The 16,276-nt window shown below is 45.9% G+C and overlaps 1 protein-coding gene across 1 annotated transcript; it reads right to left on the bottom strand.

Moving 5' to 3' along the window:
- Positions 1-11,422: 11,422 nt before the first annotated feature.
- LOC136933660 (ADP-ribosylation factor-like protein 3) lies at positions 11,423-16,062 on the bottom strand. The gene is made up of 6 exons (XM_067229141.1): positions 16,045-16,062; positions 15,723-15,866; positions 14,108-14,224; positions 13,693-13,743; positions 11,698-11,883; positions 11,423-11,487 (listed from the first exon to the last, which is right to left on the bottom strand). Exons 1-6 carry the CDS (start codon positions 16,060-16,062, stop codon positions 11,443-11,445), a joined length of 561 nt encoding a protein of 186 aa, XP_067085242.1. The 3' UTR covers positions 11,423-11,442.
- Between the last annotated feature and the right edge of the window lie 214 nt (positions 16,063-16,276).

The raw sequence follows: 16,276 nt of genomic DNA, 5'->3' as shown, positions 1-16,276 counted from the left end.
CCAATGTTGACTCCATGGCTACGGCTATCGTGTTTTACCGTGCGTGGACATTTTCGAGGACTAACCAACAGCTAACTCTCCTGTCGGTGTGGTTGCGTACGCGCACACCGACAATGACTACAGTGAATGACTACAGTGATCAGGCGATTTACATTGATCAGGCGATTTACATATCAATGTAAATCGCCTGATCACTGGAGTCATTCAGGACTACAGATTTACTACCGCTCAACACATTTATTTATTTTTAATTTTCCTCATGCGGGCCGGATTGGGACAGCCCGTGGGCCGTACAATTCCCAGGTCTGGTCTAGACCTTGTGTTGTCTTGGCTGCTTTGTTGTCTGGCCTGCCTGCCTGCCTGTAGCCTACTCTTTGTAAACAATTTGCTCCAACATGGCCAGTGTCAACACAAAAAACATGCTGCCTTAATCACACCAGAGAGACACAAGATGTGTGAAAAAAACACACTTGTTTTCTCCAACGCTGTCCATCTGTCAGGAACAGCCGAGACTCTGCAACCCACCCTGGTCCAAACGGAGGGCCAGACGGGGGGCCAGACAGGGGGGCTGGGGAGAAGATGGGGGGGCTAGATAAGGGTCCAAAATTGGGGGTCCAGACATGGGGCCAGACGGTTCTGATCAAGTCAATCTGGACTGGGTTGTCAGACAGCCGCTGGTGGAAACAGATCTTCAAGGTGCATGAGAACGTCAAAAACAGGAAGTAACACATGTCTCTGGCTCTCTTTCATATCTCTTTATTGGTTTCTCAATGTCTCCTTTTTATCTCTCTCCGGCTCTCTGTCTGTTTGTCTCTTTCTGCCAAACAGCTCTGATAAATCAGTTTGGGGAACACTGATAAAAGGCCTGATATTAAACAGCCAGCATGGTTAGCCTCCAGTGGTACTCGTCTTCATTCTTGATACAAGCCAGACATCCTGCACATGAATTCAGACAGGACCATGTGTCTGTTCCACCAACTGTAAGCCTCTGTCATGAACATGGCCAAGATCAGAGATCTGCACGCACGCACCAGGGCCTTGATCAGAGGTGTAACTCCTTGTCACTGAGACTATTTCATCGCCCCCCTCCGACAGAGATGTCACCCCACTGCTTTGTTAAGAAGTCAAATAGTTAATAGCTAATTAGGTGTTTATTGCCAGTTAGGTATGAACAACACATGACAACAGTAAAGCCCAGCAGGAGTCTAGACAGCTGGATAACCATTAGCCAGGGTCCAGACAGTCAGGGGGCTTAAAAAGGGGGGCTGACCACGTGCTGCCACAGCTGGGATAGAGACTGGGCTGGGGGGCCTGGTGACGTTAGCACGTTAGCTTGCTCCCCATTGTTAACCTCTAATTCTCACATTAGCTATCTCCTCTTGTTAGCTAGCTCCTTGGGGCTAGATCCTAACCCTCACACAGGAAGTACTACAAGCATACACACAGCCGTACACAAAAAGGTTGCCCTGGAGGCCTCTGTTCATAAACTGTTCATCAGACAGAACGTCCAAGCACATTGGACTTCTCGGTGGTGATAAAGGTGAAACTTTCTCAGATAACGTCAAACATTTCCAAACATTTGCACTCTTTCCAAATCTGAACTTTGAACCCTGTCCAGTTCAACAGCAGGTGAACTATTCCCTCCCCTCTGCTTATCATCCTCCTCCTGTTCTGTCCTTCTCCGTCTCACCCTGTTCATCCTTTTATCGCTGTTTCTTCCTCTTTTTCCTGCTCTGGTCTATTTTCTTGACCTCTCTCTCCCTCTCCATTTCTCACCACCCTCGCCAGTACCTCCTCCTTCCTCCCTCTCATCCTCCTTCTACCTACCTACCGACCTCCCTCCCTCCCCTCTTTCTCCCCTTGCTCCTCATCCTTCCCTCTTCTTCTTCCTCCAAGTCCTTTTCTCCCTCTCCTCCCCCTCTCTCCCACTTCTCCTCTCCCAGTACTGGCGCCAGCTGGGCACCAATACTCCGTGCTGACAAGTAGGCGGAGAGACAGCCTGCTAGGAGACAGTTCCAGCAGGGACAGAGTGTGTGTGATATAGAGAGTGAGTCTATGATAAGAGTGTGTGAGAGCAATAGAGAGAGGGATAGAAAGAAGGAGAGACAGAGAAAAAGAAAGGGAGGAAGAGTCAATGAGAGAGGGAGGGAGAAAGAGAGCGGGAGGAGTGACTAGGCCCGGGTTTGGCAGCGTTCCTGTGAAGAAGACAAATTGTTGTGCCGTCCCTGAGAGCTGGCACACTCCCTCAGCAGATTAATTACACCTCTCTGCATGTCCAACTGACGGAGGCAGGGGGAGACATGGGGGGGAAGGGGGGATGGAGAGAGAGGGGGGAGGTGGGGCTGGGGGAGGGGGTGGAAGCTGGGGAGTGAGCAGAAAAGATAGAGCAGAGGAGAAGAAGAGAACAGAATGGAGGAGATACAGAAGTTAGTCCAAGGGAGGGGTGGAGGCAGGGGGAGGAAAATGGGGACCAGGAAGAGAAGGAGATGGGAGAGGGAGTAGGGGAGAGAGGCAGCAGGGGAGAGATTGAGTAGGAAGAGAGGGAGTAGGGGGAGAGAGAGCAGGAGAGAGATTGAGTAGGCTGAGAAGAAGCAGGGATAAGGAGTAGGCAGAGAGAGTATGGAAGAGAGGGAATAGGGAAGAGAGGAAGTTTTTTAGATCAGTAACCATGGTGATCGTTAGAATCAGCTGTAACTAACCTGATTCAGATTAGTAACCATGGAGACTGCTAGAATCTACTGTAACTACATTTACATTTAGTCATTTAGCAGTCGCTCTTATCCAGAGCGACTTACAGTAAGTACAGGGACATTCCCCCTGAAGCAAGTAGGGTGAAGTGCCTTGCCCAAGGACACAACGTCAATTGGCACAGCTGGGAATCGATCTGGCAACCTTCAGATTACAAGCCCGACTCCCTCACCGCTCAGCCATCTGACTCCCTACTAACTAGATTCAGATTAGTAAGTATGGTGACATTTACAACCAGCTGTAACAAACCTAAATCAGATTAGTTACCAAGGTTAACGTTAGAATCAGGCTGAATTGGGCAGTGACAGTTTGTTCTATATAGTCGACTGGACACACCGTATACTGATGTCCATGACCAAATAGACTGGCCTGGCCTAGCCTGGATTGGTGTGGTATGGCCTAATCTGGCATCATCAGTGGATATCTGTTCTAATGGCTTCAGTAGTGCATCCCCATCAGCTGATATCCTTAATACCCCGACAATGGGCTTTACAGCCTCTCTCTTTACGGCCTGTAAAAGCTCAGAGGATCTCGTTCCCAAGAGCCGGCATAGACACTGACCGGCCATGAAACATATTAAAAGATTACGGAGCGGGGAAAAAAGCAGCTGTTCTTTATTGGGATAAAGGGCCATTACGCAGATTATGTGCGGTGAAGATGGGGCTGAAACTTAATTGCTTGCGGCCAGGAGATACTGATGAGTCCTTCTTGAGGGTGAGAGTGACGAGGGGAGGGTGAGATGTGTGGTTATAACAGTTCACGAAGGATATGTGTGATAAAAATTCACAAGACGTGTGTGATTATAACAGTTTATAAGAGATGTGCGAGATTATAACAGTTTACAAGAAATGCGTGTGATTATAACAGTTCAGAAGAGATGTGTGTGATCATAACAGTTCATAAGCAGTCATATTATCACTGAGGAGTCATGTGTGAGAGTGAAAACATGCATCTGTAGAGACCAGTTATCAGCACCTGTAACGGCCCCGACCTGAACGACCCTGGACTCTGCATCAAGCAGCCAATCATTAACTTACGCCTGGTAACAGCAGTATGTTGACCTGCCTAGCCATTGTGTGTGTAGAAGGACTGTGTTAGCATGTGTTAGCTAGTCTAGCGCCATACATTCACATTGTAGCTATAACACAGCATGGAACTTGTATTAGCTTCCAGCCCCATAACATTGCCATAACATAGCATGGAGCCTGTTTTCTTGCCCACCATCATAATGAAGCCATAATACAGCATGGAGCATGTGTTAGCTAGCCTAGCGCCACAGTGTTACTCATAGCACATAATGGAGCCTTTGTCAGCAGCTTGCCTAGCACCACAGTGTAGCCATTACACTATAAGGGCCCCGTGTTAGCAAACCCAGCACCGTTATGTAGCCATAACATAGCATGGAGTCTGTGTTAGCTAGCCTAGCGCCAATATGTAGCCATAACACAGCAAATAATTTGTGTTAGCTAGCCTAGCGCCACGGTGTTACAACACAGCATGGAGCCTGTGTTAGCAGCTAGCCTCGTGCCACAGTGTAGCCATAACACAGCAAGGAGCCTGTGTTAGCAGCTAGCCTCGTGCCACAGTGTAGCCATAACACAGCAAGGAGCCTGTGTTAGCCAACCCAGTGCCGTTATGTAGCCGTAACACAGCATGGAACCTGTGTTAGCAGCTAGCCTAACAGCACAGCCTGGCAGAAAGTTGGCTGAGAGATTCATTCTCTCCATAACAAAGATGCTTTTCATCAAAGACAATTAATTCATGTCAGTGTTTCATGTCAAACTATCAAAGGGCCTTGTGAGCAGAGAGAATAAATCACAGGCTTGAGTAGAGAGGGGGGGGTGAGTGTTTGTATGTGTGTGTGGGAGAGAGCGATACAGAGTGAGAGAAATGGCGAGTGTTATGTGTGTTGGTTGGGAGAGAAAGGAGGGAATTGAAAACTGACTACAAAGGAAAATACAGATTTCAATTCCATAATGGTGTCATATAATGCTCCAGAATACCACAACCCCCCAGTCATGCTCCATACCCAGGCCATAGATACACGGGAAAGTTTAAAAATATGAAAGAGATTAAAGTTTAGCCATGTTTCAAATGAAACATGAACAAGGGCATTACATAATGAACAAGCAGTGACTGATCCATCTACATCCCAGAGATATTTCAATATATCTAATGACAACACTATACCACGATGGCAATGAAAGTATTTTTCTATCCTATCTTTCTCCTCTTTTCTCTACCCCCATCTACACACCCACCCGCCACCATCCTCCTTCCTGCTTTTATAAATATATCAACTAGCCTACTGCTTACAAAGCAATTTTACTAATGTGAGCCAGGCTTGACCTTTAATGTAAGGGTAATCTCTAGATGAGCGAGCCAAAGTTACCCTTGGGTAACACGGAGAAGAGCATGTTGTGTTTTACTGTGTGATTTGATTTAGCTCTGCTGAAGGACTGTCTGACTGACCCCAAACCCTGCCCTGGTTCTCTCCCTCCCTTATTCTTTCTTTTTTGATCTCTCTCCCTTCCTTACACTCTCTTCACTCTGCCCCTCTCTTGTTCAGTGTGTTGATTCTTGTTTTCTTCAATCCTTAACTGCTCTTTACCTCCCTCCCTTTCTCTACCTGTCTTTAGCTCTCTCTCTCTCCCCCCAACACTCTAACCCTCTCTACCTCTCCAACTTTCTACCCCTCTCTCCAACTCTACCTCTCACTCTCTTTGTCCAATTCTCTACATCTCTCTAATATTCAACCCTCTTTCTGGATTACACAGCTGTTCTGCCCCCAAGAGACCTGTCCTGGTCAAGAGGGGGCAACCATACCATGCCTGTCAGCTGTCCCCTTTACCCCCTGGGGGGTCATGATCACTCCCCCCCCCCCCCCCCCCCCCCAAACACCCACACCCACACAAACACACTCTCAAGGGAGGGCAGGGATTGAGAGGTTATCTCTGTACAATCTGGAGCAGTCCGAGGCTTAAACTGACGCATACGGCTAGTCCACATAGACACTGTCTGGATTTGTGCCTGATTCCACCTGCAGGTGGATCACAGACTTCCTGTCTGACAGGAAGCAGTGCGTTAAGCTGGGAACACAAGTCTCTGACTCCCGGTCCATCAGCACCGGATCACCTCAGGGCTGCGTCCTTTCTCCTCTGCTCTTCTCCCTGTACACCAACAGTTGCACCTCCAGTCATCCGTCCGTCAAACTCCTGAAGTTTGCGGACGACACCACCCTTATTGGGCTCATCTCTGGTGGAGACGAGTCTGATTATAGGTGGGAAGCGGCCAACCTGGTGACCTGGTGCAGCCAGAACAACTTAGAGCTCAATGCTCTTAAGACAGTGGAGATGGTTGTGGACTTCAGGAGGAACACAGCCCCACTCACCCCCATCACCCTGTGTGACTCCCCAGTCAACACTGTGGAGTCCTTCCGCTTCCTGGGCACTATCCTCTCCCAGGACCTCAAGTGGGAACTGAACATCAGCTCCCTCATCAAGAAAGCACAACAGAGGATGTACTTCCTTCGGCAGCTGAAGAAGTTCAACCTGCCAAAGACAATGATGGTGCACTTCTACTCAGCCATCATTGAGTCCATCCTCACCTCCTCCATCACCGTCTGGTACGCTGCTGCCACTGCCAAGGACAAGAGCAGACTGCAGCGTATCATCCGTACTGCTGAGAAGGTGATTGGCTGCAATCTGCCTACCCTCGAGGACCTGCACACCTCGAGGACCCTGAGGCGAGCGAGGAAGATTGTGGCCGACTCCTCCCACCCTGGACACTCCCTGTTTCAGTCACTCCCCTCCGGCAGAAGGCTGCGGTCTATCAGGACCAATACCTCACGCCACAAAAACAGTTTCTTCCCTTCCGCTGTGGGCCTCTTCAACAAGGCCAAGGGACCACACTGACTCAAATGACTTATTGCTTAAAACACACTGCTTTTGCACTGCACCACAACATGGTATCTTGTACATTTGTATTTTTTGTAATATTTGTATTTTTGTATTTTTATATTGTAATTTACGGCAACTTATATTTATCCCACTTAGTACTGCTAGTTTATGTACCCTTAGTATAGTTAGTCCACATATTTAAATTTTAGGTATATGTTTATTGTATGCACCTTCCTGCCAAAGCAAATTCCTTGTCTGTGCAAACTTTCATGGCGAATAAATCCCTTTCTGATTCTGATTTTTCTGATTCTGATTTAGCTAGTCTCGTCATTGCTTCTCCTACCTGTGATTCAAATCGATATCTAGCCAACGATTCATATTAATAAGATGCAGTTCTTCTGATAATGTAAAGGCAAATAGACTTTGAATATGCACAATACACTGATTTGCTGGGATCAGACTTTAAAGACACACATGCATCCATTGATACCCAGTCTCTCTACGGTACATCTGTGCACGCTTGCTGAAGTCTGCTCTCATACTGTTCCTAATTCAGTAGTAGACTATCCTTCAAACCCTTAAATCCGATTGGCGGAGAGGTCGATGAGTAACGATGTGTCTCAAATTATCAGATACAATACAGCTATTCAGTTGTGTTGTTAGCACAAGGCAGGACTGTTGTTATGCAGAGTTCACAGGTGAACGAGGGATACCGGCACACAACAATAGCTTGCCAACTAGCTAGATAGGCGTCTGTTGTTTTGCTCTTTTTGCTAAAGCCAGCTCGCTAACGTTAGCGGTCTGTGCCGTCTTGAAAGGCATTAGCTTCCACGCTAGCCATTGGAAAAGAAGCTGGCTGGATCTGACTGTTGCACGCATGTCCGTTTTTTTCACAATAATCACGCTGCAAAACCACAGTTTGCGGTGCATTCAAAGGTAGATAGGAAACCAGTATCAAAATGTAACATCCCAGATCGGCCCGGTGGCATTAGCTGCTAGCGGTCTCGCTCCCTGCGCCGTTGTCTAGCAGGCGCACTCGAGAGTAGAATTCAGAAAAGGGGGGACCTTCAGCAGCCAACGGGGACCCGCGATGTTCTGCCCGTTACACGCTCGAAAGAAGAAAACCCCCGTTATCTCAGATAAATGCGTAACCCAAGCATCTTACCTATTACGCCGTCTTGTCGTAACGAGTTCTGTACGGACGTTAGATTGGCTTCGGGCCCCTCGTCCAGAATTGGGGCGTCCGGGACGACTCAGTTGTGAGTAGCCAGCTAGCTGCTGGCTTTCTGGAGGTTGTTGGGAGAGAAACACGAGAAGGGCTCGCCTCCCGTTGTTTCCCCAAAGAAGCCTCTAGAGGGCGTACATGTTCCGTTTCTTCCCGTAATTCTCCTCTTGTTTACTACCTTTCTACATTAAACCTTTTCTGTCTTTTCACGGTAGTGAATCAGATGTGAAATTACATAAAATGTGAGAAGGGGGCAGGGGGGTGACACCACGCTAACAAAAGTGCCCTCTTGGATGCCCCTATGGTAGATAAACATTATAAAGGATCCTGCACGGTGGCCCAGTGTACAAGAAAACATGATAAACTCCCCTCAGGAGTTCCCTTTCAGTGGATAAAACAAAATGTAGTGCCCTACCAGTAGAGAATTTTTTTAATTTTTTATTCTAAAACAGTGGCGATTTTAGATTCTTTTTAGGGGTGCTCAAGCACCCCTTAATTTTATCTCAGTGCCCTTAAAAATAATAATAATAAAAAATAAATGAATTATTATGAATTATTATTATCTTAAATACGTTTTAGTGCTCTAACGTAAGAGTTTGAAAACGTGTCTGTTAGTGACAGATGACAAACAATTACAGGTTCAAAGGGCTTTAAACAGGTTTAATATCCAGTATTAACGTTGGTAGTCTGCCAGTAAAACCAAAGGAGAAGAAGTAGGTAGTTAATTTCATGGCACAGATTAAGAACACAAGTCATATTCTCATTGGGGGCTGAGTCCCCCTAAAGGTCTGATCCTAGAATCGCCCCTACTCTAAAATAATAACTAGTCAAGACTCATGAGTCCAGAGCTACCAGTTCTTACGCCAAGGCTTTTGGAAAAGTTGGCAGCCCTTGTATTTTCTTCGAGTCCATCTTACCTAAAACACTCTGGCCCTCGTGTACGTACATTTGCAAACATAGCGTTATCAGCGCTATGTCCAACCCGCAAAGGGCTTTAAACAGGTTTAATATCCAGTATTAACGTTGGTAGTCTGCCAGTAAAACCAAAGGAGAAGAAGTAGGTAGTTAATTTCATGGCGCAGATTAAGAACACAAGTCATATTCTCATTGGGGGCTGAGTCCCCCTAAAGGTCTGATCCTAGAATCGCCCCTACTCTAAAATAATAACTAGTCAAGACTCATGAGTCCAGAGCTACCAGTTCTTACGCCAAGGCTTTTGGAAAAGTTGGCAGCCCTTGTATTTTCTTCGAGTCCATCTTACCTAAAACACTCTGGCCCTCGTGTACGTACATTTGCAAACATAGCGTTATCAGCGCTATGTCCAACCCGCAGATATTTCAGTTTACTTTGTATTTGCCAAACCTGCAGTTCATCGGGTAAGCAGCGCCTTTCTCCACCCACTATACCGTAAATTGCGAGCATTTAAACGCGCAATTGAATGGGCCTCCTTCTCTCTTTCTATCATGAATCAGACACCAAAGTCAAAACAACGAAAACAAAGATTTAGTGCTGACGAAATTGATGTGCTTGTTCATGAGGTAACACCGAATTTAAATATTGTACAAAATCGGAATTCCACACCGACATAGAAAATGGCATCTGGACCAAAATGACAAATTTCAGTAACTGTAGGGGAGACTGGGTATGGTTGTAACACTTTTTTCTTCAGCACCTAAAACTCTTCAGCACCTAAAACTACCTTCTTTTCTTTTTTAGCTACACGTCTGAAACTTTCAGGCAAAGTACCCATATTTGTCTACAACAAATGGCAACAATTTAAATGTCTTCAACTATATCACAGACTTGTGAGATGATGAAAAATACAAGGGGTCCACTACCGGGGTAGGATATAACACATACCGGGGTACGTTGTAACAGGTAGACAAAATGCACAAAAAACAAGTGATATGCCACAACAACAGTTTTATTTTAAATGAATGGCTGCAACAATAAAATATTAGTATTAGCATGCTGCTTTGAAATTAGCAGGAGGTACACCATTCTTTACTTGAGAAACTACAGTTTGACCTGATATAACTCATACAACATTATCTACAACGGTAGAATTACTAAACAAAATATTATCTTTTTTTTTTTTTACTTTCTTACCTCAGAATTACATTTTCTGCTGTAGCTTCAGGAGAGATAGCAACACAGACTGGAAAACCTCCATGTGGGATCGTAAAGGAAGCCTGAGGAAACTGAAATTGTCACATGACTCCTATCTTATCCCTGATTCGTGAAATTGGTAGTGTTACAACTCTCCCCGTGTTACAATTATACCCAGTCTCCCCTAATATTGCATGGCTTAATCTGTAACACGTAATGATTTTGTGTTCAGTCAACTAAAAAAGTGTGATCCTTATTGCAAAAATACTTTCAGCTTGTCTCCTTGGCCTATGTCGCCGTCTGGCTCGGATTACTGCTGCCATTTCACCAGGAGGCATATCAAGGAAACCCGCATTCTTGTTTACACCTGCTTTTAAGAGGTGCAGAATTTTCACCCCAAAATGGAGGCACGCTTTCACAGGCGGTTTCTGTACATACCGCGGAATACATTTACGCATCCCCTCCCATCTCTTCATGGGAAACTCCCACTTTTCACTTGACCCTCCCGTGAATGCATATGCACGACACGGAAAAGCGCAATTTGCCATTTTCAGTTCCCGCGACATGACATTTTCCGAAGTGCTTCCATTAATTAACCCTCCCGCACTACCAGCAAAGGGTGCCAATCGCGCCACGTCATATGTCCGTGTTGTGGTTGATTTGCGTTCCCGGGGTGGGGGGTCGGGTGGGGGGGGGGGGGGGGCGGGGGGGGGTACTCGTGATAAATCTTGCCTAGGGCGCCAAATGTGCTAGGACCGGTACTGGTCGGAGTAGTATAAATCGGCCTTTAGTACATGAAACTGTAAGTTTAGCTTGCCCTTCGAAGCCTGACCATTTACTGCCATGTGGCGGCGCTGTTGTTTAATTTTCAGCTTTCCTGAACTTCCATTTAATGCAAATTCCAAGGCAGATTCCATGACCTGCAAATGTCTGTGGTTTTATGATCTTGTTATACTGTTGTGAATTCTATGTTGTTGTTTTTTTATCAAGACAGGAAGTTCGTAATGTTGTGTGCTGACCGCAATGGTGTAATGACTATCTTGGCTAGGATGCTCTTGAAAAATACATTTCACGTCAGTGAAATTTTTACTCATATCATTCTTTTGTTTGTCTTTTTGGCCTCAGTTTGGTGGAAAAAGCTTGGCGGCAAATAGCTTTGTTTTTGTTTAAAGTTTCTGTTTCTGTGAAGTCATATCAGTGATGAATGCTTTCTCTCCTGGTCATACCCCCTGGAAGCATTCAGACTCAGAGAGTCACCTTCACAAAGACACACTTATCTGAAAAATGCTCAAACCTCCTAATTCAATAAGGTGTTTATTTACTCTCATACTTTGCTCATATGATGAAGGAAAACTAATGTTCAGGTTGTATCTAAACACACTGCTAAGTGACATTCAGTACAGTCAGTGGTGTGAGTGTTCCCATTCTGGAATGATTCTTCAGGAGGTCAAGGGTCAGGGTTCACTTCTTGTTGACGATGTTGTTGCAGATCCAGTTCATTCCATCCTGTGAGAGTTTAACATGTATTATTCATACAGTATACTAGTATATTATACCATATACACTAGTATAGTACACCAGTATACTAACACCCTGCTGCTGTGACATCACATCCTGTTTCCTGTGCTGTACCCCCTTCCTGGTAGTCCTCCCTGGAGACGGCAAAATCTGAAGAAAGGTGACATCACATCCTGTTTCCTGTGCAGTTCCCCCTACCTGGACGCCCTCCCCGGAGACGGCGGAGCAGGCCTGGACCTGCCACTGGCAGTCGCGGTAGGTGTGCAGGTTGAGCCCCTCTGCGATCTCACTGGCTGGGGAGGCGGTGGCCAGGTCCTGCTTGTTGGCGTAAATCAGGACTGGGACACCCTGAAGGTTTTCCTCCTCGATCAGCTCCGACAGCTCCTGGGGTCAGGGGTTAGGGGTTAGAGTTCAGTGGTTAGAAGTCAGTGGTTAGAGTTCAGGGAGCACAGGTTAGGGTTTTGAGGTCAGGGAGGTCAGGTAAGGTAGCAGGAATGAGAGTGCGGGGTCAAGGGGTTAGAGGTCAGGAGATAAAGAGCAAGGCCAGCAACCAGATCCGATCTCAGTCTGTCAGTGAACCTCACCAGCATAGGCGGCGCTAGGGAGGGTATAGCAGGTGCTTCAGCACCCCCAAGAAAGACCAAAGCACCCCGATAGCAACCCCTAAAATATTGCTCATTTAGTAGTAGTATTCAGGCCCGGAGTGGGAGAATCGAGAGAATTCCCCATGTGTCGCTCTGCCCGCTCATAAATTGGGCCAGCAGATCGCCTGCTTTCTCTTTGTTTTTTCACACACCGAATAAAACGATATGAGTTAAGTTTGTTAAGTTACAGTGTGACTGATAGTAAGCTAATAGGCAACACTATGTTTTAATCTAAATAAGCGCACGATCAGACCGTGCATTAAAAAGTCCTGTTTTCAGTTGTCGCGCATCAAATCAACATTTATTTGTATAGCCCTTTTTACACGCAAGCATGTCACAGAGGGCTTCACATACGCCCATAGAACTGCCCCTCAACCAAAAAGAAAGAGAGCGCATGCTCTCTTTCTCAAACACAAGCGCGTGTACTAAAGGTTGTTTTCATGGAGACAACCCTAAACCATCATTTATTGTTGTGGAGGGAGTTAGCAAGATTAAGCTGATGCAAAAAGAATAAAATGGATGGGAAAAAGATGCCAGGAGGAACTGAAGAAGCCAGGTAAAAAAAGAAAGATCTGTCACTTCATAAATCTAGGTTCCTGCAAGGGTGGGAAAAATATGTTTTATCAAAAGCCCTGAATCTTTCAGGTAAAAATGTGGGTTGTAATTTCTGGAAAATATAACGATATGAGTCCAACGTAATGTTTATATTACATAAAGCTCAAAAAACTATTTTGCACTGAAATTAAAGATCTCATGACATGCTGTTTTTGGATGCTTTTAGATGGGCCTTAGTGGTCCCCTAATACTGTATCTGAAGTCTCTTTCCCCAAATTCAGCCTTGGTGCAGAATTACAGCCACTACTAGCAGTCCCACAAGGAGCTTTCCTCAGAACGCGCCGTTTCTGTGTCTGTAGATTTAAATGCTATGAGGAAGAAAGAGGCAGGGCTAACTGCCATGCTTCGGTCGTGCAGAAAAACCAATGTGGCGCTCGTACGGTCGTAGTTCATTTTCTCATTGGTGGGCCAAATTCTCTGCGGGGCAAAGCAGAGAAAGGGGAGGTAACCTTCCTCCTTGTGACGTCACAAGGAGAGGATTTACAAAACTGAGCGTTTGAGCTCTCATTTTCTCAAAGGCAGAGAAGAATACCCAGGTCTTGGTTTACACCTATTGAAATTTCTAGCCACTGGGGGACCAAAGGCAGGCTAGGGGAACTCATATTAATGTTAAATAACCTCCTAAAGTGAAGTTTTCATGTCAAGGGACCTTTAATGCAAAATAATGTGAAGTTCCGATTTCAGCTCAAACAAAAACCTTGCCTAGGTCCTAGGTTTGGGTTAAGCCCCGAATGTTCAAAGTATGGCTTGGTCCCTGGTGGGGATGGGCTGGTTTTGGTCATTACACTCCCGGGCTGAAAATGGGTCCCACTCTTTTCCGCCCTGATAGTATTTATATAAGATATATATATATAATTGCGCAGCTCCCCCTGTCAATGATCTAGCACCCCCTCAGCACCTGCATAAAAAATTATCTGGCGCCGCCCCTGCTTACCAGTCCAGTCTCTTCAAACCTCTTCTTGTCTGCGCTGTCAATCACATAGATCTGGTGGTGAGACAACAAGTTAGACCCCACAGAGCACCCGTCTGACAACATGTTAGACACAGAACCAGCCTGACAACAGGCAGGTCACATTCAACCATGATAACTAACTCACCAGCCTATTCTATGCTGAATAACTCACCAGTATAAACTGCACCAGTATAAACTGCACCAGTATATCTCACCAGCAGGACTAACTCACCAGCAGATCTATATAGCGCTTACTGACTCACAAGTATGTTGATTAACTCACAAGTCTTTACAATGTTGACTAACTCACCAGTCTATATTATACAGACAAATACACCAGTCTGTACTATGTTTACTGACTCACCAGTCTATACTATACTGACTACCGGTAACTCACCAGCAGATCTGTGTTCTCCAGGTATTTCTTCCAGAAGGGTCGGATCTTTCTCTGGCCTCCAATGTCCCACACGTTCAGCTTCATGCCATGACACGAGATGCTCTTGATGTTGAAGCCCTGCATAATAGAAAAAAGAACCATCATCTGTGTACTCTGGAGGAACCACCTACTGTACAATCTGGAGGAGAAACCACCTACACTCTGGAAGAGGAACCATCTATACTCTGGAATCTATACTCATGTTGGCTGAGATGCTATTTTATAAGTTAAAGAACCATCAGGTCTACCCTAGCCATAACTCAAATCCTAAACTTCTTTAATGGGTTGAAGTCAAACTTCATAGACAGAACTTGTATCCAGGGATCAAACATTGCTTGGTGACATGACTGAAGATGACCATGACCTCAGAGCAAGTTCTAAGTGTCTCAGTAAATTTAATCACCAGCTAAATTGGTATAAACCTCACCTTGCTATCTTTAGATATAACCCCTGATCATACAAACCTCCACAGTATTCATATCACCTCCTGGGATCAAACCCGGGTCATATCCTGGAGTACCTCAGCATGAGAGCTTGGCTCCAAACCACCTATACTGCATTTAGAAGTGTAATGATATATGTCTTGAAACCTCTATGCAAAGCTGTGCCCCTCCTCCCCCTCATGTTTCTCATCCTCTGTGTTAACCTACTCCTCTCTCTCCTCTCTTCTCACCCCTCCCTTCTTCTTATTCTTTCCTCCTCTTTTTCCTCACCTTCCTCTTCCCAATCTTAACCTTCCTCCCATCCTCCTCTCTCTCTCTTTTCTTCTCCACCCCCCCCCCCCCCCCCCCCCCCCCCCCGAGGTACTTTCCGACCTGAGGATTAAAGCGGGTCTGCCTCTCTGGTTTTAGCAGAGCTGTAAACGGAGCAGTAATCTGCTTTAAACGGCACACTGCATATCCTAAACTCCTCCTCAGTGGTCCCTTTCAGCTTCTGGATCACTGAGAGCAAGCCCTGACATACACACACACACGCCGCTCTCCTTATGGAAACACTGCACCTCAGCACACCAGATCCGCACCACATGGTCAACCCGCAACGATCAGCAACGAAGTCACACGCTGATAGAAACTGAAGTTTCCTGTATATTTAAATCTTAGTAAGATATCAGTATACATTTTATAATAATGTCAAGGACAACTGATACTCTCAAAATGGTAGACATCTTCAAGAAAAGTGAAACCAAAAAAAAACACTTGTAAGAATGGGGTGATCAACCACAAATATTCTTAAATGTTTACAGCAATCAGGGAGGCCTGACCCCTGTCCCTGATGGTGTCATGACTGTTCCAGGAAGTCCCTAAAAGAGCCTGACCTGCCACTAATGAGGATGAGCGGCCATCTTGGTGATGTCACAGTATCAGCCTGAATGGGCCAGCAATGTCTCGTCTTTTGTTTATGTCTCACTCTTCCACACACACACACACACACACACACACACACACACACACACACACACACACACACACACACACACACACACACACACACACACACACACACACACACACACACACAGAGACTACTCGTCTACTCACAAACACACACACATGTTACTATACGAACACACACACACCTGTGTAGGAGTGATGGTGTTGACATCTTCGGACGCTAGTTTCTTAAGAAGAGTGGTTTTCCCAGCGTTGTCTAAACCCAGCAGGACAATCCTTAACTCCTCCTCTGTGGTCCCTTTCAGCTTCTGGATCACTGAGAGCAAGCCCTGACATACACACACACACAGGCACGCACACACACACACACACACACAGGCATGCACATACACACCAATCATACACACACATACACATAGCCATGCACACAAAAGAGGCACATAATATAATATGATACGTTGTGTTGCTGGTCTGTAATTGCTAGTTGGTTCCTCTGGAGAACCCTACCTTCTGGACCTCCCCCATAGTGAAGCACTGTCTTCAGAAGGCAGGAGAGAGGCCAGGACACATCCCAAATCAAAGCTCCAGAGAGTAGTCTTGTATCCAGGTAGATGCCTCCACAGCCGTGCAGGTAGCTAGGTCCACAGGTGTGCAGGCAGGTAGATAGCTCCACGGGTAAACAGGTAGATGTCAAGGTAACGAGATCCATATGCAGGTAGCTAGGTCTTCAAGTTGTGGA

Source organism: Osmerus mordax, chromosome 25 (assembly GCF_038355195.1).
Source record: "Osmerus mordax isolate fOsmMor3 chromosome 25, fOsmMor3.pri, whole genome shotgun sequence".
Classification (NCBI taxonomy): Eukaryota; Metazoa; Chordata; class Actinopteri; order Osmeriformes; family Osmeridae; genus Osmerus; species Osmerus mordax.
Note: the sequence above shows the minus strand (reverse complement) of the source record. Positions and strands in the feature narration are given on the sequence as shown.